The sequence below is a fragment of the Leptonychotes weddellii genome, chromosome 12 (assembly GCF_054177405.1).
Source record: "Leptonychotes weddellii isolate Sample4059 chromosome 12, ASM5417740v2, whole genome shotgun sequence".
Classification (NCBI taxonomy): Eukaryota; Metazoa; Chordata; class Mammalia; order Carnivora; family Phocidae; genus Leptonychotes; species Leptonychotes weddellii.
Genome location: NC_138380.1, coordinates 90,030,257 through 90,054,200, shown reverse-complemented (window position 1 = coordinate 90,054,200; position 23,944 = coordinate 90,030,257). Strand labels below are relative to the sequence as shown.

The window sequence follows — 23,944 nt, the reverse complement described above, 5'->3', positions numbered from 1 at the left end:
TCTTCAATGCCCACAAGGGCCGTGAGGTACTTCTGAGTGCCAGCCCGCCAAGTGGGGGCCTCCGCCTGGGCCGGCTCATGGGGCTTTTCAGCAGGACGGAGGTCATCGAGCGAGGACCTTTCCATGCCGGGCTGCAGACGTGCCCTTTCCAATGTTCACTCTTTATCACCATGGAAACCTGCAGGCCACCACCGGCAGCCAAGCAGGGGCCATTTTCCTTTTAGGGCCTTTAACCCCTGGAGGGAGAAGAGCCGGGAAAGGCCCCAAGCCACTGTGGGGGCTGAGGGGTAAGGCAGCGATCGCTCTGAACAGGCTGAGAGGGGGCGGTGGACACTGGGCGCTTCGGGGGGGTCCCAGCGATGCTCCCCACGTCCAGCTAGCGGCAAGGCCACTCAGCCTTGCTGTGCCGCGGGCCAGCAAGCTTTCCGGAGCACCCGGGCCTCCTGAACAGTGGAGGGCTCACCTGTAACAGGTGTAGGGAGCATCTGTGCACACGGCAGTGGGTACCTGACTGAGTCCACACCACGGGCCCAATGCCCACCACAGATGACACCTTTTATTGAAAAAAAAAAAGCAAAAAAAAAAGCACTTCAAGTATCCTGGGGAGGGCTGAGGGTGGCATGTAACCTGGGAGCCGAATGAATCCACCTCCGGTCCCCCGCACAGGGTGGACACCACCCTCTGGAAACCCCTGGGGGCCCGGGTTCAGTCTCTGGAGTCTGCCCCCTGGCCGCAGTCCCCGTGTCCCGCGCGCACACGGGAGAGCCGCACCCCCTCCTACCGGGGCTGAGAGCAATATTGAAAACAAAGAAGGAGTGCAAAAAGTGATCGATACAAAAAAGTAAACATATCAGTTTTAATTGTCAAGATTATTCCAGGGCAAGAGTTCATTTCCAATTACGTGTCTCCGGTTCTCGTTCCTACGTGGCCCAGCCAAGACGATCGATCCCGTTTTTTTCCTCCGACATGCGCTCGCGCTCTCCCGCCTCCCCGAACCTGGCCGGCGCGGAGGGAGGCGGTCCCGTTGGCTCTGCAGCAGCAAATCGTTCCTCGAGTCCAGCCCCGAGTCCATCCTGGTGGGTGGGCCCTGACGGACCCCGCTCCCCGGGGTGCAGAACAGACGTGGGTCCTTGGCGACGCACAAACCCCCTCCCCCCACCCCCGTCCCCGTTCCAGTGTCAGCTTCCTCCCGTCTTCAGCCAAGAGTCAATGTGAGGTCATAAGGCCACTCGGATGCAGTGGTGCTTGAGTTTGCAAGGTAGGACTCCTTTGTTGAGCTGGTAAAAGTCAACGAGCTGGATCAGGTCGGAGAATTTGGTGTTCCCGTCATCAAGGCTGAAGAACATCTGCCCATCATCCTCGCACTGGAGGGACACAAGAACACTCGCCGAGTTAGGGGCCATACCCTTGGGGACAAAGAGCAAGACTATGGGGTCACTGCCACGGAGCAGTGAGGGCAGGTGGTCCTGCCATGTTGGGTAGCTATTTCCATCAAAATGGAGGGACCCCACGGTAGCTTCCAGAAGGAGCGACATTCCTAAGGCCGGTCTGAACCCGGAGGATGGTAAGTTCAAGGACTGCAGTGCGGTGTGGAAGGGTGAGTATGGAGCGGGTTGGTTTGAAACCTGTCCTGATTAATAAACTCAGAAAAGCTTCCAGACTCCAAAATATAGCCAGGGGCACCAGTCCCGTTTTCAAGTCCTGTTGCTCTCAAGTCTCCAATTATCCCTCTGATGCTTCCAGAATTTGGGGTTATTTGGGAGCATGGGCACTACCCATGCCGCCCGCCATAAAACAGGTTTTCATTTGATTTGAGGCTAAGAGGACCGAGGTCGTCCTTGTCAATAATAACTACGTGGGGGCGGGAGTCTGGGAAGCCTGGCCCAGCGTCATGGGCAGAGTGAGGGCATCATCGGGACGTAGCCGGAAGGCACCAGAAAAGCTAACCGGACTGCCCTGGGCTCCTCCCGCTCTGTCCCTGCGGGATTCCTGAGACACCAAAGTCCTGGGCTCAAGCAAGCTTCACAAACAGCAGGTGCAACGGTGTGAAACAGATGCCTTTGGTTACACTGAGCCTTCCGGAGCTTTCCTTTGCGACCGGACAGAGGCTCTCTGAGGGGAGAAGACCTCACCACCCTCTCTAGGCAGAACATGGCCCGGGTTTGGGCCCCACAGGAAACATTTCAGGAACGTTATGACCTGCAGACCGTATCAGTTAATTATGAGAAACATCTGATGTCAACTTTGTGTATGTTACCCCCCACCTGAATGGTGCACTCTGGGAGGTGTGTTCCCAATTTCAAAGAACAAGCCTCTTAAGGGACTCTGGGAAGCATCTCTCCGGTCAGCTTGGACCTGTCTGATATTTAACGACCTGTAGTTCGGTTCATTTAGGATTTGAAAATGGCATTCAGAATAAACCCAGGAAACATCAACAAGGCTCAGTGAGAAGTTATCAATACTTACAGGTAAGATCTGGAAATTTTTAATTTTCTGATGGTGACAGAGTGTGAGCACAAAAGCCTTTGGATTGCTCTGGCTGTCTCGGAGGAGAAAAAGCCTGAGGATGGAAAAAAATCAGCTGATTGTACATTTTTAAAATCCAGACTTGAGATGTGTGTTTGTCTATCTGCACGCACACTCACACACTCACACACACACATGCACATTTCCCTGCTTGCGCAGCCATGACGGTTCAGGACGCCTGGGGACGGATTTCTGTCATTCTCCACTGAAAGAGCTCTGGGGCCACGGCCGGGCAAGGATACGAAGCGGCTGGACAACGTGCGCCGCAAAGTCCTCAAGTTCAAAGTTCAAAGCGTCATGACCCAGGACGCAGCATCACAGTAACTATCAAAAGGGGCAGACTAGAACCCAGAGAAAAAAGACAAGAATCTGTGAGTAAACACCAATATTATAAATAAATGAGCAAGTACATTAAGAGAGGAGAAGAAAGAGCTCTTCCTCAGAGCAGAAGGGCAGCTGAATAAACAGGAAGGAATGATGGGTGCGCAACTGTTTAGCAACCGCCGTGCGTTGTCCCCATTAAGGACAAGGTCGTCAACGGGAGCGAATGAGAAACGGAGTATTTCATTCTCAAACCATCACCCCTCTGGTACTTATTTATTTCAAAGGGAAACACAGTGACTGTCCGTCAGAGAAACCCGCCGATGTCCTCACCACCGAGTGTTCGAGAGGCAACACCGCCAGGAACGAGACAATCTGCCAACCCTGCCCAGCTAGTGGGGACCCCACGTCCTCTCCTGCAAAGTGATAACCCGGCCGAGCCCCGAGCCCCCGGACGCGCCCCAGCCGAGGTGCACCCTGTAATAACTGGCTTCTTTGCGTAACAAGTGTCCACGAAGGACAAAACCTAAGGAGACGCGCCCCCATAGACGTATTTAGAATTAAGACGTTTTCTTTTTCCATGAAGGCTGTAATCAGAACAACTGGCAGCACCGGAATAAGTGTGTGCATTTGGGATCAGAACCACATGGATGTTCACTTCCCAATTTTTTAATAAAGGTTTTATCTATCTAATCTATTTATTAAAGACAGAGGAGAGAGAGCGTGCGAAAGCAGGCGGCAGGCACAGAGGCAGAGGGAGAAGCAGGCTGAGCCGGGAGCCTGACACGGGACCTCATGCTCTCTGTAACTTTCCTCCCAAAGGGTTCAGACAAAAAAGGGAGGGAGGGAGGGAGGGAAGGAGCCTATGATAAAGCAAACAAGCCCCGATGTTGACAGCTAGGTTATCTGAGGAAATGCACATAGCAGTTTATTATATGACTTAGCAACTTTCCCACGATGTGAATTTATTTCAGGATAAAAAGTACATAAAAATCCAAATAGCACAACGAAGTAGGGCCAGGTGTCCCTGGGAAAGGAAGAGGAAAAAACCCCCACACCAGAATCAACGTGACAAAGAGCCGTGTTCAAACCAAAAGACCGTCACCAGCGCCGTCCTCTGCTTCTGGACTCTACCGTTAAGACGGAAAGCAGCTACCTGGGATGGCAAAGTCCTGTATGAAAAAGGCGGACGGGGGTTTTATTTTACTACAGGGCTTCTCAGTGCCTTTAAATGGGAATATCCACCGTGGGCGCCTAGAGGCTCGAGCACAGGGTTTTCCAGTCCTGCGTGACCACACACCCCTTCACTCCAGCGTTCCCAGGAGGTAGGTTTTTGCAAACACCGTCTGGGAAAACAGAGTCCCACGACTCGTGGGGCAGGGGAGGCGGGCAGCGCTAAGAATCGCAGGCCCCACGTGGGGTGTAGGTGTGGGGCGTCTGCCACGCGGCCCCTCGAGGTGCCGGTGGGGTCTCCCCCCACTCCTGGGCAGAGCCACACGCCACAGTTGTCTTCCACAAAGATCTGCCTTCTGGGTTATTTCATTCCAAAGAAGCCACCATTCCAGCAGAAACCCGGAAGCTCCCTGGACACCAGGCTGTGTGACAGGAAAGGCTGGTCTGTCCCTGTCTCTCCTGTCACCTTAGTTAGCTCCCGGCCATTGCCTGCTGCAGACAGGTGCATACAGCAGCTGAACGTGACCCCGGAGGAGCCAGAGTGGCAGGAAGGCTCTGCCCAGCAGCCTCCCTCCAGGGCAGGACCCTGGCAAGTGCTGAGGCCTCCCCAAATGCTTGGGATTTCGAGGTCATGACCAATGGCTGGCTGTCTGCAAAGATTACTAACTCAGAGGAGTCTGTGGGCTGAAAAGTGTGTGGCTCAGGAGTTTGCAGAACTCCCTGAACTGCCACCGATCAGCTCCATGACTGGCCTTCTCCGCCCGGGGCTGCGCGGCACGTTAACACCCGTCCAGCAGCCCGATGAGGAGCCTGGCTGCCGAGGACACGGAGCCGTGCATGACAGCGCAGGACCCACGGGATCGCCATCCACAAACCGCAGAGACCCGCTGATGGCCCAAGGGACCTCTGCAGGGACAGGTCCCAGGAGGACCGCACGTGCCTGGTGACGCAGCCAGATCAAGAAATCTGGAACACAGGGGTGGCCTGGGTGGCTCAGTGGGTGAAGCGTCTGCCTTTGGCTCAGGTCATGATCTCGGGGTCCTGGGATCGAGCCCCACATCGGGCTCCCTGCTCAGCGGGAAGCCTGCTTCTCCCCCTGCTTGTGTTCCCTCTCTCTCACTCTCATTCTCTCTGGCAAATAAATAAAAGTCTTTAAAAAAAGAAAAAAAAGGAAGAAATCTGGAACGCAGCACAGGAAGGAAAGCGGTGAGGACCGCATATGGGGGGAGCTCTTGCAAATGTGCTCACCGGCGGGCTCCTGAAGCAGAGAGGGGCCTGCGCCGGGGGCTGACAGTGGTCCACGGAGCAACATGGCTCAGGGTCACGAGTGAAGCTCTGCGCACGCATCAACTCCGTTAGTCCCCACGGCGACCCTGTCATTGTTCTCATTTCAAGCTCAGGGAAGCGGGGCACAGAGAAGTTAAGCAAATTCCCTAGGGTCACACAGCCAGCCTTTATCACGGACGAACCCTGGCTTCCAGGATTAACAGGGCCACGGGTAAAATCTGAGGAGGTGTGTACGGACGGTCCCTCCATGGCTGGCGAGCCCTGTTATGGCGCTGATGGGGGCGCTGGGTTAGCCCTGGGACAGGACCCCTCTCTCTGCCATGGGGGGGTGGGTGAGGGGTGGAAACGCTGCAGAGAACTCAAATCTCGACAAAGAAGTTTCCTTCCACCCAGCGGAGGAGTGGCGTGCTCCTTTGAGCTCACCAACAGCACAGAGCTGGGAACTGGGGGCCGCAGAGGGGCAGGTGGGGCTGGACCCGAGTGTGAGCAAGGCCAGGGTGGGGAGGGTGGGGGACAGAGCCGGAAATGCTGCAGGAGAGGACGTAAGCCATCGGGGGGTATTTCACAGAGAAGACCACAGAACCAGATCTGCCCTAGATTGGCAGAATCCTCCTCCTCCTCCAGGCTGTGGGATGGGCTGTGGGTGCAAGAGGGAAAGGAGGTGGGCAACGATTTCAGGGCACCTGGATACCAGGGATTTCAAAGACCTCTCTCGGATCGACTCCAGGCTCCGTTGTTTCCTTCCGGCCCCTTTTCCTGACTCCCTATGTCATTTGAGGCTAGGGCTGACTTTCAGTCATTTTCTCTGCGTTGCTGGACTCTCTAAATTGGTTTCCCTTCATTATCTCTCTGCAGGGATCAGTCAAGATTAGGAACTGATTATTTCATTTACCTTGTTTTCCCAACACACTTCCTCCCTAAGCGCCCAGGAATTAATGGAAGTCTGGCCTCTCACTGGGACGACACCTGAATGGGTCCCATTATCCTGATGCTCGTTTCGCCAGCCTGACATCGGGACTGAAGATTATGCCAGAGAGAAACCCCTGCTTACTAATGGGGCAGATGCCAGCAGGAGGGCTGCCTTGTGGGAGGGAAGGTGACAGAGGTGATGCATACCCTCATCTCCAAGCCTGAAAGGACAGAAACCTTGCCAACAAGGGTTCTAGGAAGTGGTGAAAGACAAACATGTTTTTTTTTAAAAGAGGTGCCAACATGGGGCACCTGGGGGACTCAGTCGGTTAAGCGTCTGCCTTCGGCTCAGGTCATGCTCTCAGGGTCCTGGGATCGAGCCCCGCATCGGGCTCCCTGCTTAGCGGGGAGCCTGCTTCTGCTTCTCCCTCTCCCTCTGCCCCTACCCCCGGTTCGTGCCGTGTCTCTCAAATAAATAAATAAAATCTTAAAAAACAAAACAAAGCAGGTGCAGACACACCATTGAGTGGCCCGAGTGTGCTGAACGACTGCACAGCCCCCACGCACCGGGGCCGCCCCTCTAAGGCACAGTGGGCCTGGCTGGGCCTCATCTGGGAATCACAGGGGAGCCTCCTCCGATCACACACGTCCCCACATGGCCTCTGAGGTCCCGTCCGCTCCAGAGGGACGAAGGTGCCCCCATCACTGCCCTGGGCCCCGGGAGGGACACGAGTGGCCACGACACCAAATCCCACCCGCTCTGGAACCTTTGCGTTTGTGGGCACTATGAAGCCCCCCGGGAAGGGAACCGCTGGACTTCCTTGGAACGGACCCTGTGGCCATCGTGGTGACATCGTTAGAGCACCGTGGGGCTCCCTTCTGATGCGGCTCACGGCTGCAAACGGATTAGTTTCTAATGCTTTAGCAAAGGACTGTTGCAGGATACGGGTGACCTTTCAAATAATTAATTTGGAGCAAGGTTATAGCCACATAGAAAAAATAAATAGGACTCGTTGTTTACACAGCATCCCAGGATAAATATGTTCTGAATGTATCTGGGATCTAGACAAACAAAAACAGACACATGGACAGAAAAGGCGAAGAACAAAGACGGGGAAAGAAGAGAAACAACGTGAGTCCTAGAACAGAACAGGAAGAAACTCCTTTATGATTTTGGAGCGGCCAAAACATGACAAGGACTCAAAAATCCAGAAGGAAAAGGGACACAAAGGATAAATGTGCCCACGTAAAATTTACGTTAAGAAGTCTGTATAACCCGGGGCACCTGGGTGGCTCAGTCGTTGAGCGTCTGCCTTCGGCTCGGGTCATGGTCCCAGGGTCCTGGGATCGAGCCCCGCGTCGGGCTCCCTGCTCTGTGGGAAGCCTGCTTCTCCCTCTCCCGCTCCCCCTGCTTGTGTTCCCTCTTTGGCTGTGTCTCTCTCTCTGTCAAATAAATAAAGAAAATCTTTAAAAAAAAAAAAAAAGAAGTCTGTATAACCCCTTCAAAAAAAAAAAAAGTCCGTACAACCCAAACCAAACAGGAAACAAACACAAGCCATAAGCAAAGTCAAAACACCACATGATGACGTAGGAAAGAAATGTTCGCAAAAAAACAGATGGAGAACATTGGGCAAAATACATAAAGACAGTTTTCAGAATGGCAAAAAAGAAGAAAGGCCCGAGGTCTTACTTTTTGAAAAGAGGCTTGGCCTCCCCAGTGGCAGATGAGAAAGACGGACGCCCCCTCGCAGCCTGCGGGGCCGTGGGGAAGCCGTCGCCCACGGTCTGGGGACCACCAGCAGAGACACCAGCCGGAATACGAAGCGATGGCGCCCCAGGTGTTCCACCGTCAGCCCGGCAACGCGGAGCACGAGACGGGGCAGACCCCCGCCGGCGGCTCGGGGACCCTCCCACAGCAGGTGCACCTGACACTCGCGCTGTACCTGTGTTTCGGGGGGGGGGGCCCAACAGGAGGCAGAAACGCTCTGCTTACCTTCAAACCGAAAACAACGGGAGGATGAACACACCCCACAAAATGGGTTCCGATTGTGGGGGAGTTGCAGGGGGCAGAGGAGAGTCCGCAGGGAATCTGCCTGGTTTCACTGTTCTGACTTTCGAACCAGGGGAGTGTTTTATAGAATTCAACGGGAAGCATTAAGCCGAAGGGAAAACAAATCAGATCCACTGACAAAAATCAAAAGCAAACGGAGACAAATGAACCTCACGGACTGCATGATGCTTTGCTCTCAGAACCCCAGAGAGGAAAGACTTTAACCATGGTGCTTGAACACGACCTGCCTGGAACGTGCCTTCAGGATTACAAGGACCACATGAATATTTTCCAGATGTGACAAGACAGAGGGGAAAATAAGTATTTACAAATGATTATGTCTTTAGTAAGATTTTCGGAGTAAGAGAAGAGAAATACAGTCAAATCAAAGTAAAAACCCTGTACTCTTCCAGCTGATCTGGCCGTTTATCAGCGTGAAACCTGCAAAGAAAGGGTTTCAAACTTTTCTTTTTCACTGTAAAAAAAAAGCCTATGTCCTAACTCTGTCCCTGGAGAAGGCCTATAGGTTGTGGTGTCCAGACACCATTTCCCACTAGAAAGAATGAGGCTCTGAAGAGAAACGTTCACGGGAGCCAAACATTCTCCCGTCACACCTGGAATCCAACACTGCTCGTGGTGGGTCCAAAGAACTCAGGGACCAACTTGAACAAGTCCTGTTGGCCAAAGGGAGGGCATGCTGAGCATCAAAAGTAGTAAGTTTTGACCGAAATAAGTCCAATGCTTAAGAATCTAAGTACATAATCAGGGTGCCTGGGTGGCTCAGTTGGTTAAGCGACTGCCTTCGGCTCAGGTCATGATCCTGGAGTCCCGGGATCGAGTCCCGCATCGGGCTCCCTGCTCGGCGGGGAGTCTGCTTCTCCCTCTGACCCTCCCCCTTCTCATGCTCTGTCTCTCTATCTCATTCTCTCTCTCAAATAAATAAATAAAATCTTTAAAAAAAAAAAAAAAGAATCTAAGTACATAATCATAGTTGAAACGAACAACAGCTCATTTGTCACTACGGGAATGTGGTAGAAGACCAAATCATTCTTCTCCAAGCTGACCCTCTTACTTGAGGGAAAAGTCAAGCGTTTAGCTACGTTTGAGGCTAGGAACTCACCCACTACTTCAACTAATAACAGGCGAATAAGTGGAAGAGAAGGGAAGCAGAGGGAGACCATCGTATCTGAGGACACTCAAGAGACCTATCAACCAAATGCAATCTGTCGGTCCCGACTTGAACCAACTCGATTTAAGGGATTTTTTTTTTTTCTTTTCACAGCAATTAGGGAAATTTGAACCCAGACTGGATTTTAGATGATATTAAGGAATTCTTGCTTATTTCGTTAAGAGTAACAGTGATTTTGTGGTTGTATCAGAAAACAAGGGTCTTTATGTTTTAGAGACACACTATGTTTACTGGTAAAAATTTAGAATGTCTGGGATTTACCCTAAAATCTTCCAGAAGGAGAAGGGGGTGTGGAGGAGCCAATTACTTGGGAAGGGACACAGACAAACTAAAATTAGCAAACTGTCAAAACCAGACAAGGATTACGTGGGGGCTCACTATCCTCTTCTCTCCTGGGTAAATCTTTAAATTTCTATAGCAAAACGTTTAACAGATGAAGGGCAGTAAAACCAGAGTGCGCCTCCTGCTGGGAGCGGGGAGCGAGGACACAGGTCTGCATCCAGGTCCCTGGGCAGCCCTTCCCATGGCCCTGGGAGCAAGGCTGTGGGGCGTGCTTCGGCCGATGGGGTATCAGCCCTGAGAAGGTCCTGTGCATCGGGGTTTGATCTCTCTTACTCCTGGGACCCGTGACCGCCATGGCGTGAGTGTCCCCAGGCTAGCCAGTTGGCACACACACCCAGTCGCCCCATCTCCGCAGCCAACTGCGACACCCACCCCAGCCGAGCTGGCCCAGGTGAGGACACACTCCACCGACTCCGACTGTGAGAAATGATCCAGCTCTGTGGCCTAAAGCCACGACGGTTTGGGGTTGTTTGTTCTCAGCAAAAGCTACCCGATAAAATGTAAACAAAAACATTTTTCTTCCGTTTGCCCCTGCCTTGTTGAAAAATGTGGGAAGTATGGAAAATAACCGGCTTGTGCTCTCGGGCCCTCTGAACTGCAACAAAAAGGCGGAAGTTGGTAATAGACGGAGTATGGACAGAATGGGTTGCAATCCCCCTTTGGCCACTGGCTAGCTGAGCCCGCCCTGCACCACGCTGAGCCTGAGCCAGTCTCTCCTCTTTATGTTTTTTTAAGATTTTATTTATTTGACAGAAAGAGAGAAAGGGAACACAAGCAGGGGGAGTGGGAGAGGGAGAAGCAGACTCCCCGCGCAGCAGGGAGCCCGACGCGGAGCTCGATCCCAGGACCCTGGGATCACGACCTGAGACGAAGGCAGATGCTTAATGACTGAGTCGCCCAGGCGCCCCGACATTCTCTCCTCTTTAAACCGAGGCTCTAACGACTGCCCACCTCCCAGAATCACTGAGAAACCAGCCAGAACGTGCGCCCAGCACAACATCACCTCGGCAGATGCCCGCTCTCCAGGCCGGCGCTTCCTTACCCGTCCACCAGCCCCTGCTGCTTAATGATCCGGTGGGACTCCTCCCTGGAGATCCTGCCATGAAACCAGTGCTGCGTCCTATGAATCACTGCGGGAGGGAAGAGAGAAGGAGGCTAGATTGGCTTCGCCGAAGGTACAGCGAACCGGCGATCAGCGCGGGGCCCCGGTTCCCATGGCTACACCTCTCCTGGCGCACGCCGGGCCCGGGCGGTCTGGGGAAGCTCCGGGAGGGATGGGCGCGGTCTCATCTTCCTTACTTCTCGAAGGATCGGGCCGCCATGCTGCACTTACCTGTACTTAGGGTAGAAGGGTGGAGAGGACTTTGGCTGCCTAGGATATTCATCCGTGTGCTTCGCTTCTGCGGAAGAAATGCCCGTGTGAGCGCTAAGACAGCAGACCGACACGGCCCACCGGCCACCAGGGACACACACGTGGCAGGGAGGCCTGGCCGGGGTGGCGGTGCCCCTGACTGTGCAGGGACAGCTAGCGGAGCCCGCCCCCCGCCTGACCGCAGTTGTGACAACACAGGCATCCCGGGGAATCTGGATGATCCCAGGACTGAAGCACACAGAAGACACACGGTGAAAACTGCTGGTAAGTTCTGGGAGAGAGGCATGAGCTTCTCCACTGAAACACTGGCCTACAGAGTCCCTAGGCTGTGGGGCCGTTCTTTTCCAACCCGCTCTGAAGCTACGGTTCGGGGAACTCTCTGAGCCAGAGCGGCGGGCTCAGGTTTTGTACGTTCTCTGTAAACCTCAGAGAATTTGAAATCAGGGTGACACTCTTCCCGCTGGGAGGTCAGGAGCAGGAACCTCCGAGGGAAGAGACCGTCCGAGGCCACCAAGCTGGTTAGTGGTCGAGCCACGATGTGAGCGCCTGCCGGCCTCATCAGGGTGGGTGGGCTCCGCGCTGTCCACACACGGCCACTGACCACCCACCAGCGGGAGCAGCTCTGTGCGGGAGCCACGAGGCCAGAGGGCTCTGCTCCTGCCCCGCTCCTCCCACGGGAGCCAGTGGGGGACGTGCGTGCCAGGAACGTGGAGGGGCCCTGAGCTGAGACTCAGATGCCACCCTCCCCCCTCCCCAGCACCTCATCCCCCCCGACGGCACCCACAGGGCCATTCTTCTGGGAGACCAATGCGGGGGGGCATGCCCCCCACAAGGGGGCCCGTCCACGGGACTGGCCGTGGCCTTACCCTCCAGGCGTGGCCTTCCTCCAGGGCTGCGCTCTGGGCTTCGGCCGGATTCTCGATCACTCTTCCTGTTTGCCCAGAAAAATCCATCGCCACGAGGGAGTTCTCAGAGACACTGCGCTGGAAGGAAAGGCCACAAGTTCTTAAAGTGGAGGGAACCAGGCCCCCGCGGCACTCGGGAAAGTTGGTGCAAACCCATCCTAAAGATGGCCAGGAGAAGGGGTGACGGGGTCGTCCCGACCGCCACTCTAAGGTTCAGGTGGAAATTTGGTGGCAGGAGAGCCCTCGAACTAAAGATGGCTTTGATTTCTCTTGAGGGGAATAAGAAACGCTCCAGTCCCCTGGTGGCATCCAAATGCCACTGGAGGCCGTGGGGTGCCGCCGGGCTTGGGCAGTGGGGTCCCTCGCAGGCCCCCAGCCTCTACTGGATCACGTCACAGAAGCGGAAATGCTAGGGGGAGCTCAGCCCTCAGCAGCCACCAAGTCCCTCCCCAGGAGGTCCGTTCAGGGCGACACGCGGACCCTCCCTGTGGACACCTGGCCTCTCCCAGGAACAGACGTGGAGGAGCATCAGGGTCGTGTTTTGAGAGGACGAAGGGTTCCTGCACCTTTGGGAAGTCGAGTACGTCCTGAGAACAAGGACACTTGCTGCCAGCTCTAAGTTCCCACCAGGGAAGGCTCCCGCCTAACGGTCTCCCGTGCCCACAGGGCCATGGGCGACCCGGGCGAACCGGACGTGGCTGGCGACAGTCCCTGAGCACCTGAGCAGAGCCACGCCCTGAAGGGTGCAGGATCCGTCCCCAGCAGTCCCACTGCTGACCAGACAAACCCGTCTCCCCGCAGGGGACCAGGCAGCACGCACAAGCCCACTCCGCGGCTTCTGGGGACAACCTCTCCTGAAACTACCCACGCTCAGCTGTGATGCTGGGAAGGAGCCCGCCTTCTGGACGCTGCAGCTGTACTCACCACTGGCGTAGAGAAGGAGTGGAGCAAGGCCTTCCGCGGTGGCGGGATCCTGAAATTCTGGTACAGTAGCATCCCGTACTGCAGGGGGAAGGTCAGAGTCAGCCGCTGGGGCCCCAGGAGCCCCCCAAGCCCCGGAACGCGGCAGACCCGTGCAGGGAAGGACCGCGCAGAGCACAGAACAGGGAGGGATGACCCTAGCTGCCGCCGTGAGCGCACAGCCTCAGTCCTGCATGCCTGTCCCCCGTGGACACGAGCGGCTAACTAGCTTGCTCACACCGGGTGGGCAAGGGACAAGCAGGCAGTGACAATGTAACAGTAAGATCGAGGGGCGCCTGGGGGGCTCGGTCAGTTAAGTGTCTGCCTTCAGCCCAGGTCATGATCTCAGGGTCCTGGGATCGAGTGCCGCATCGGGCTCAGCGGGGAGCCTGCTTCTCCCTCTGCCACTCCCCCTGCTTCTGCTCGCTCTGTCTTAAATAAATAGTCTCTAAAAAAATAAAAAAGATCGAGCACCACAGTTAACCTTACTGAATGCTGCTACGGGCCGAGTACTGATTCAAGCGCTTTATTTCATTTACTACTCTCCACGTTAGGGAACGTGTCCTTTATCCCCATTTTACAAGGAACAGATGGAACAGGGAAGTGAAGCAAGTCGCTCAAGGTCATGGTAAAGTAAGGGCTCTGGATTCGAATGTACACAGCCTGTTCCCACCGGTGATCCACGCTTCCTGTGTCCGGGTGAAAAGCAGAGCCCCGCACGCTTGTACCCGCCCCGCCTGCACCCTGGTCCCCCACTCGCCCACATGGGAAAGAAGGTGGGGCGAGGAGGCACAGTTATCAAGAGGTAACTCATTTCCAGCCCCGACCCTACAGGGTATCCTCTAGTATCTGGAACGGACGTGTTGGAATACCACCAAGAGGTCTACCATGCGTGTGCTGATGCTCCCAGAAGACGGGGCACGGGCCGCCAGAAACACCGGTGAGCTACTGGCCAAGCATTTTCCAGAACGGATGGAAAGCCAGCAAGCTACAGAATCCAGGGGCCAGCTACCAGGGAGAAACCCACGTCCCGGCACATCCCAGCTCGACTGCGGAAAACAGAGACAGAGAGACAAACACAAGTGGGGAAGAGCGCATGTCATGGTCACAGAAGCCGCAAGTGGAGGAGAGCTGAGTTCCAAGGACACGCGGAGAGAAGGCAGTGGAACTGGGGGCGGTGGGCAGAAGGGACCCCATGGTCCGTGGACAGTTCCCTCAACAGTGGAGGTGAGACAGAACACGGTTCCATGCTGGGAGAACTCTGCGCATGTCCCTGGTCCCTGAGAAGAACGCAAATCCAGGAAAGAATCAGTGCAGACGTGCAGGGAATTCAAATAACAACAGAGTCTCTTCTAGGTCTCAAGTGGCTTAAGAAAGGGGAAGAACTAAAGCCTAGGATGAGATACTTCGAAGGCTCCTCACACCGGCCCAGACGTGATGGGGCCACCTGGGCATGCTGGGGTCTGGCGAGGGGAAGATGCACACGGTGACAGCAGGGTGACCACCAGGAAAGAGAGAAATGATGTGGACGGGGGTGAAAAGTAGAAATAAAACTAACTGATGAGTCTTCCCCTGCCAAAAACAATTTTTTTTTAAATGGAGAAAAAGAAGAATACAGGCTGGTGGGACAAACTGAAAATAAACAGCAAATGGCAGACTTAAGCACAAATATTAATAATCCACTCAAGGATATCCTTCCCAACAAATATGCCAATTAGAACGTGAGGATGATCAGGGAAGATGCGATTACACGACGTTTGTCAGAGACGCACCCTGAACACGAGGACCCGGAAAGGCAGAAAAACAGAGAGAAGGAGAAAAACCGCGCGAACACCACTTGAGAACACACTGATGTACGTGTAGCAACGTCAGGTGGATAAGACTGCGGGGCGGGCAGCGCTGATGCAGATAATAGAGCAATTTCGGAAGGACTGAAGAATAGATGTCAAGGAGACGCAACTCTTCTAAACTTGTGTGACCTAATAACACGCACCTACACGTGTATGTGTGCACGTGTGTATTCATCTAAGCAGATGTGTGTGTGTGTGGTGTGCATGCACACACGTGTACGTACAAATACTCCAAATCGAATAATTATACAAACACGACCAACAGCAACTAAACTGGAGGCAACGTTTTAGTCTGAAACACAGTTGAAAACGTAAGGCTTAACACCAATGATGTCAGGATCCCTTTCAAAACATTATAGAAAAATCAAATTAAGGCCAAAGAAAAAGAAGGGAAAAGGCCCCCCCCCACACACACACACCCTGTTCAGGACGGCCCCGAGACCGCTCTCCGTTCCAATAATTCAGTCGAAGGACTCGTCCTCGACCCACGAACCATCTAACTAGCTTGTCTTTAAGCAGGTATCAAACTGTGTTTTACTTGCACTGTAGTCTTTAAGTATTATTTTTGCCTTAATTACCAAAGAAATTGTCTCTTTCCGACACTTAGTTTTCACAGTTCCACGACTAGGAATTCTTGTTTTTCCCACTTACAAATGAATACTCCAGCCCTCAGGGTGGTAGTGTTATTGGTACAAGCCCTTGACAGTTTTTAGATTATTTACCCTCCACATACACAACCTACAGTGCCCATTACTTAATATTATTTTCCTTTTTATTTTAGGTGAGTGGGTTTTAAAGAGATACTTACGGTCCAACCAATCTTTTTCCTTTACGCTTCCTTCGGTTGCTTGAATAGAAGAACGCGTGGCCACAGAATTATCCGCCCCCCGTTTTGGCAAGATGCTTCTTATTTCCCATTGCCATCTGCTTGGATGCGACACTCTCGGACGCTTTCTCAAAGAAGGCAGGTGGGTGACAGCTGATGTTGGGCTTCTGTCTGGAGAGGGACCGCAGAGACGGTCCCACATTAAGGAGAAGGGGCCTCCTGGCTCTACGCAGACTCAACGTGCCCCATGTTCTGAGACAGCCCCCCCACGTGATGTCGTATGCACACGGTGACTTACAGAGCACACCGCCGCGCCCTTTCTCTTGGAGTGGACTTGAGCATTTAACATTTACATTCTTAAGCGAGACAGAAGCATATTTCCTCGTGCCAAGACTGCACCGGGTTTAGGGTCATCGTTCACGTTGCCAGGCTCAGCTCTAGGAACACAACGCGAGTACAGGCTGTGCTTTCGACCGTGAGGGAGCTACGGTCTTGCGGGAGGCGTGCAAATGAGCAGCAGCGTTACTCAGTTGTTGACGGACAGGAAACCTGAGCGGGTTCTCGGGGGCCAGTGTGCAGGGGGCGACGGTCTCTGAGGGACATGGGACCTGCTGCGTCGCGACAGCAAGTCTCCCAGACAGAAACCCGCGCTCGTGAAGCCACGCCCCCCTGCTGGGGAGGGATCTCTAGGGCAGTTTCAGAAACTCCTAGAAGGGGGCGGAGGAGCTAATGTGCTCCCTCCACAGCGCCCCCGCGGCTATGAAATTACGTACGAACCACGTAATAGGAAGGACCGCGGGACAGCAGCAGGTACCGCCCACCGGCGTTATGCCCCTGAGCGTATCTGAGGACAGCAGTGCCCATCTGCTCCTACGCAGGCTCAAGCTCCTCTCTAAGGAATACCTGTGACGGTACTTAGAGGCACAGAAAGGTCCTTGGTTAATTCAAAATAAGGTGTTCCTCTCCAACAAGCCCTGGGATTTTAAGACAACGCAAACTGCCACTGCAGGATTATCCATCACTCGGGAGTGACTCCTGGATACACTGGGGCCAGCAGAAAGGCAACGTGAGGACACGTCCGTCTGACCCCCTTCTGGGGAACAGGACAGACTAGGGCTCAAGCTCGGGGGGCCTGCCATCACTTAGTACCTACAAGACCTCCAATCAACCGTGAAAAGGTGCAGCCCAGCGTCTCCTTAGTCTGCGCAGGCAAGACCCCTGGGACTCCGGCCCAAGACCCAGACTCTCTGAGGTCCAAGCCCCCACCCCCTGACCCCACCGGCCCTGGGTCAAGGCCAGCCTTGCCCAGGACACCCGGTGGACGAGAGGGAGGAAGAGCATCAAAAAAGAAAGGTTCACAGCTGAACACATGAGTTTGGGTGATTCCTGCTGTCATTCAGCTCAATTTTTCTGAGCATCTATTATGTTCTGAGCGCCAGGTAGTCCTGGCTCTCCAAGAGAATGTTGGGGGGCACCAGGCAAGATGACGTCTGGACCGAGACCCAGCACGGAGCAAGTGCAGGGAGGGTGGACGGATGGACCTTCTCCCGGTCAGGTCCCCTGTCTGGGAGATGGACAGATGAGGGGCCTGGGTCTATGCTCACATCTAGGAGCTGGGCTGAGAGAACAGAAGGCACTTTATAAGGTCTCCCCGTGGCTTCAAATGGCCCTGACCCCTGGAAGAAAATACACCCCATTCTGAAGGTAACATTGGGGTGCAAGGCAAGGGGCTATGGTCTTCTGATTATGCTTCCCACTCTGAGACCAAGACCGTTTGAGACACGACAGTGAGGGGAGGAGGGTGAAGTAAGGAAGTCTCACGTGGGATGAGGTCCATCAGCCTGCTCGGGGGCAGCAAGACACCTCGCGCGTTACTGACCAGCTGGGACCGAAGGCAACTCAGCTTCTGCGTCATCTTACACTGGCCCAGAGCCTGTCACGACCACACTGGTGGCCGTTAGGTCCAGGTCCCCCACCTCCTTCGGGAATGGCACTTTGGGATGTGGGGTCTGGGGCTGATTGGAGGCAACGGGGCCACGTGCAGACGTGGACAGGCGTCCCCTTCCTGCTGGCTGTCACAGAGGGTGGCTCTGGAGCCGACCGTGCCTCACACCAGGACCCCCCAGCCCCGGCCCCCTGGGCAGGACACAAGGGGCTTCAGATCTGCCATCGGTCCAGTGAGGATGACAACGGGGAGGGGGCCGCAGGTTAGAAGTGATGAGCAGCCCACTGACAGCAAGTGCTCACGAACGTTCCCAATACACTAACAACCGACGGGACACATTCCTGTTGGCGCTAATAATAAAGTTGGATGTTACTGTCATTGCTTGTTCTGTGCATTTCCTGTTACACCAGCGCCCAAGGAGCGTCCCGTCCTGTCCTGTCCTGTCCCACCGGCCCTGCTTCCTCACGCATGAAGCCGAGGGGGAGACCTCGCTACCTGGATTTACTGTGTGCTACCCCAAAGCACCAAACCCACAGGTTTCATAGATGTGCTCCCGCTTCCTTTTCTGCTTTTTCCAATACACTACGTATCCGCAGATCCAGAAAATCACATACAGAAACCAGTCAAGACGTCCGTCCCACATCTGCCCCCGTGTGTGCGGGTCCGTGCCCGCCCTCCCCCCCAGCAGTCTCACCGAGGGCTCACGTGCACACCGGCAAACACACTGATGCGTTTTAGCTTCTCCTTTCCTTGCTCCTACAACAAAGGTAGCACTTTGCTTTTTAATTCTTAATAATACGTCCTGGAAATTTTCCCACAACATACTCCAGAGAGAACCTCGTTCTTTGTGTCACGGAGGAGTATTCCTCTGAATGACCGTCCCCTACTTCTGAAGCGGGCTTGTAAAGGAGTCGCCGACGTCCTGTACCAACACTCCCCGATTACGAAATCAGAACATTTTACGCTTAACCCTTCTTTGTTTTATCGGCAGCAAAAATCAAACAAGGCACGGTTCTGGGAAAGAGAGGCTTACAGGATGCCCGTCCTTGGAGCTTGTGCTCTCTGGCATCTCCAAAGGGTCGTGAGCTACGCCTCCTTCCGTGCGTCCGTTTCTCTAGGGGGCTCCGCCCTGACTCTCTGCCCCGCTGAAAGCTTCGGTGAAGGCTGGGGTTTTCGTAAAGAGATGCCTCGGCCACAGCTGACCAAACCAACTTCTCCTCCTGACCCCTCACCTTTCATCTTGCACAACCAGCGTGCGCAACTACTGTGCAATGCCCACGGGCCTTATATACATAAGGAACTGCGACCACGTGGCGCAAGGATGTGCACAAAGGGACATCTCGTGGGAACGCAGAAGTGAGGCGTTCTCTGCTGTTACGCGAGCCTTTGGCACAGGAAACACCTTGGCAGTCACCGTGAGCTGCTGCCGAGGGCACCTTCCCGTGTGAGGTTCTGTGCAACAGTCCCCTTTAAGAATGTGTCGGCAGGAGATGCCATGTCCATCAGGCGCCATGGCGAGCTGCATGGCGTGCCACGTTTCCCTCGGGGCCCCGGCTTTTCGGGAAGCTAGAGTCCGATGCTCAGTCTCGGAAAGCATTAACCCCCCTGACGGACTGTTTGCTGTCTCTCCCTGTCTCCCGGTCTGGGCTTTCTCTTCCTATTTCTCTAGACCATGGGCTCTCAGCCAGCACAGTCCCCCGTTTCCATGCACCACCCCCCACCCCGGGGACATCTGGTCACGTCTGGAGACGGTTTTGGTTGTCTCAACTGGCTGGGGTGCTCCTGGCATTCGGTGGGAGAAACACCACGTCCCTGAAGGTCAGGTGCCGAGGCCGGAAGCCGGCTCTGACCTTTCTAACGCGAAGCCTCATGAGAAGCTTCTGAGACCATTTGGAAAGACGTGCGGGCGCACGGGGCTGGCGGGCCGTGGGGAGGGCTCTCCACGAAGAGATGCGCGTGGAGCACACACAGGACACCGCCTACCTTGAGGAGCCTGCACGCCGTCATCCAGCACGTTCGGCCTTGCTCGTCTTCGGCACACAGCAACCGCAGCTCTTTCGTCTCGTTCCTGACTTTGTTTGGCTACAGGAGGTCAGAGACAACTCAGTGAGTGCGACACAGTGAGCCCGTGGTGGGCAGGGCTGGGCCTGGCGCGCACCAGACGGCTGGCAGGGCGCGACCAGAGAGGGTGCCTCCTCCGCGGGGCACGGACCAGCCTGGGTTGGGTGTAGGCACGAGTGCTTGGCCAGCCCCCAACAGGGGGATCTCGGGGAGACAAACTCTCACAAGGGAAGGCGGTGGGTGCCACGGGGACAAGGGGATACCTAGGTCTGTGCGGGGAAAGTTGGATTCAACCGGAGAGCCGGGCCTGGAGTTATGGAAGAAAAGATGTCTGGTTGCCTCCCCGGAAGACTGAGGTGGTGGCTGAGGAAGGGCCCCTGCGGGGCTCAGCCAGTGAGGGGAGAAGCCCTCGAGGGGATCAGGGCCTGTGACATATCTGAGTGGCCCCAAGGACGGACCCATGGAAGGTCCAGAGAGTGAGGCCGGCGTCACCCCGGAGAAGGGGAATTTGGGGGGCAAGCAGCCTGGAGCAGGCGGGGGTCACTGTCACACAGGCCACTGTAGAGGGATGGCAGGTGCCCCGATGCAGAGGCAGGGTTTACCTGGCGATGGGGGAGAAGCGTTGCAGGTGTGGGCTGGTGGAAAGGGTGGGGGGCACTGGCCACCTGGGCTCCAATGGCCCCCAGGCCCCCAGAGGCCGCCCTCATACTGCTTTCCTGTGCACCTCGGGTCCTAGGGCTCCTGCTACTTGCAACCCCAAGAAGCTTCACCAGGTCAAGTACAAGCTGGTATTTTAGGGAGCAGCATGCCCCCTGCTCCCTGACCTCTCCTCGGGTTGGGGTGGAGCCCTGGCTCAGAAGTCAGCCCGGCTGGGGGACTCCAAGCACACTCGCTGGTGACTGGATGTGAGCAATGGAGCTGCTTCAGCTCCTATGAGCACCTGGAAAGATGCAGTAAGGGGACGGAGAGCGAGCCCTTAGCGGACCTCTTTGTGTGCAGTGAGCATGCAGTAAATAGCCTCCACCGTGACCGTGACCATGACCACCACCAGCACGGCCTCACCAGGGGAGAGTGGGCCCTGTGCACAAGGGTGTGTGTGAACATGTATGCATGTGTGTGCATGTCCTTGTATTCATGCAGATGTGTGCACGTGTGTGCATGTCCTTTATTCATGCAGAGGTGTGCATGTGTGCACACGTGTGTGCATCTCCTTGTATTCACGGAGATCTGTGTACGTCTGCGCGTGCACGCGTGTGTGTGCATCTCCTTGTATTCATGGAGATCTGTGCATGTGTGCGCTTGTGTGTGCATGTCCTTGTATTCATGTAGGTGTGCACACGTGTGCGGGTGTATGTGTATGAGCCCATGTATGTGTGCACATCTGTGTGATCGTGTAGGTGTGTGCATGTGTGGAAATATGCGTGAGCACGTGCTCTCACACACGTGTGCACAGAGGCAGGGCAGGGGGCACACCCATCGTCCTGGGGACTGGAAGCCCATACGGAAAGTGTCAGCTCTCAGTACCCTAGAGGCCACCCAAGTGACAGGCTGGAGGTCACTAAGCCATGGAGCCCATCGACACATACCCCCCGTCACGTCCTCTGCTTCTCCCCAAGTTGCTAGCTACTCAGGGATCAACACGTTGTGAGCAACCAGGAATGAATCAATCCACCGTGAACCGGTGTTTCCGTTAGAAAATAACCCAAACAACCCCAGCAGCAAGAAAGGAGTTTACGGTTTCATTCCCAAGTCCCAGTGGGATGCCATCAGGAGCAGCACCCCCAGACAGGGTGGGGGTGTGGTACCTTTATGCAGAAGCCGTAGTCGGTGGGGGCGCCGTACTGCTTCCTGCCGGTGATCAGAGAGAAGACGCTGCTCTCCTCCAAGCCCCCGAGCAGCTGCAGGTGTCGGGGCTCCTGTGGAAAGGGGGGTTCAGCTTCACAGGGGAGAACTTCTCAAGCACGGCAGATGGCAGGCGCTTGCACGTGCTCGTCAACAGAGGGCAGTCTGTGCACACTGTGCGTGCCTTCCCCTCTGATGGTCCACGGATGGAACCGTCCCATGAAATCAGCGCTAAATTAGCCCAAATGCACCCAGCCCTCGCCAAGAAAACCCACCTCCCACGACCGTGACAACAGGGGCGCCTGGGTGGCTCCGTTGGATAAGGATCTGCCTTCGGCTCAGGTCATGATCCCGGGGTCCTGGGGTCGAGCCCCATTTGGGGCTCCCTGCTCAGCGGGAAGCCTGCTTCTCCCTCTGCCTGTGTCCCTCCCCGTGCTTGTGCTCTTTTTCTCTAATAAATAAATAAAATCCTTAAAAAAGCAAGCAAAAAAACGCACTGTGACAACGTGTTTGAGACTCTGCCATATCAAAGCCCCCTAACCATTCAAAGTGAAAACCAGGAGAACGTCTGGAGCCTAACGTTCAAAGTGAAGAGCACGCTGCAATGTTCGGCCCGCACCCAGTCTGCTGCCCTGGCGTGCAGAGTCCAGACGTCCTGCAGTTCTCCCACCGACAGCCTGCCCCATCCTTGTCCCTAAGCCTCCCTCGTCCCAGTTCTGCTTCCTGCTCTGGGGTCAGCATCTACGAGGGTGCTGGGCAGTCGGGAAATCAAGTTGCCCGTCCCTGCCCGTCCCTCCCCGTCCCGGATGGAAGCTATTCCACCTGCCCACGCCCCTTGTCCCCGGCTCACACAGGACAGCCGCTGACCGCCCAGAGTGGCTGGAAGGCGCCTGGCCCTCAGCACCCTCGCCTGGGGTCCCACCGGGCCCTCCCTCGTCTGTCCCGGCAGGAATGATGCACGCCTGGCCACGGTCTGCGGGGCCCTCTCCCGCTGCAGGGTGTGCTCACACATCACGAGAACAGTGTGCAAGCAGTTGTGTGCAAGGACACCAACCAGCAAGGTGAGCCCCCAACGCCCCAGCTCTCTTTGCAGGCCTGCAGCTGTATTTTCCGTTTCACACCTGCTCTTCCCACTGGAAATACACGCACAACTCCAACCTCTTCCCAGGAGTATCTACGATAACGCGTACTAGCTTGGCAACAATCTATCAGCCGTCCCACGGCCAGCTTGGATGCTAACTTCCAAACTAGGGGAACTGAGTCAGCATCCTTCGGGGACTCAGGCCGCCAAGGAGGCCCTTCTCCCAAGCCACAGAGGGGGCCGGGGCTGCACAGAGGCCCGTGGGTCTGGGCTGTTGCCTGGTTTCCGAGGGAGGCCAGCGGACCAGGAACTCGGACATAGCTTAACCAGTTATCAAAAGCTCGGGGGACCCAGATGTGCATTTTCAAGGGAAGCCACGTCCACTCTGAATGCCCCCGGCCTGGGGTGACGGTGGTGGCTTTTAAACCCACCTTTGACGCCCCCTTCGTGGAGCAATAAAGGCCCGATCTCCGCAAACACACGTATAGCTTTCTCCATGACTTCTTCCCCAGCTCCTTCACGTGCAAAAACCCCTGGATTTCAGGACAACTACTGGAGTTCAGGAAGTTCTGTGGAAGAGATGCATCAGCGTCAGATGTTGCTAAGGAGGGGAGGACGAGAGCAGGTGCGTCTGGCTGCCGTCGCAGACATCTGGACATCGTCTGAATTACAGAAATACTCTTTTCTGGTCAAACCAAGCATTTTCAAATGGTAAGTTTTCCTTTCAAAAATCTTAAAACCGCACGTAAATTGGTGTGCAGGAAACGTCATGAGTCTTCAAGCACACGCGAGCCAATGGACCTTCCTTAACGCTGACAAAAAACGGGACGTCACAAATTTCCCTATAAGACGGTAGGGTTAAGGGACCTGCCCTTTCTCCCGGGTTTCCATAAAACATGCAGCCTGATCATCAGAGTTAGGGCGACAGGAAGCGCTGGGAGCAGTGTGGACGGAGACCAAGCACATCACTTTCACCGAATCGCCCTCCACAGAGAAGTGAGCTGATGGATCTCTCCAGGAACGCCTGGGTGACGCCGCTGTCCCAGCTGACCCCTCCCTCATGCAGCACACCTTTCTCGGGAAACCGAGTTCAAGAGCCAGGTCTGGGAGCGAGGCTGGAGCGGGCCCCCCCCCCAGGAGGGGCTGGGGAAAGGCCAGGTTTTCGTGAACAGACTTCAGAAGGCAGAGGGACAACGAAGACAGAGAGATAACTAATTTTAATGTACACTCTGCTCCCTTTTAAAAGGTTTAATGGCAGCCCAATCCTTTTTTATGGTAAGGGGGCTTGGTCTCTGTGCAGAAATC

At 55.2% G+C, this 23,944-nt stretch overlaps 1 protein-coding gene across 6 annotated transcripts in view; it reads right to left on the bottom strand.

Annotated features, from left to right (window-relative positions):
- Positions 1-842: 842 nt before the first annotated feature.
- GRB10 (growth factor receptor bound protein 10) overlaps positions 843-23,944 on the bottom strand; it is a 175,309-nt gene continuing 152,207 nt past the window's right edge. For all 6 annotated transcript variants that reach the window (XM_081800821.1, XM_081800818.1, XM_006736158.3 and 3 more), the window contains 9 exons: positions 23,071-23,208; positions 21,522-21,632; positions 19,639-19,737; positions 12,999-13,076; positions 12,036-12,152; positions 11,131-11,197; positions 10,840-10,927; positions 2,467-2,560; positions 843-1,364 (listed from right to left, as the gene is read on the bottom strand). In XM_081800821.1, coding sequence (XP_081656947.1) covers positions 1,218-1,364; positions 2,467-2,560; positions 10,840-10,927; positions 11,131-11,197; positions 12,036-12,152; positions 12,999-13,076; positions 19,639-19,737; positions 21,522-21,632; positions 23,071-23,208 — 939 coding nt within the window. In that variant the 3' untranslated portion in view covers positions 843-1,217. The remainder of the gene's footprint in view (positions 1,365-2,466; positions 2,561-10,839; positions 10,928-11,130; positions 11,198-12,035; positions 12,153-12,998; positions 13,077-19,638; positions 19,738-21,521; positions 21,633-23,070; positions 23,209-23,944) is intronic.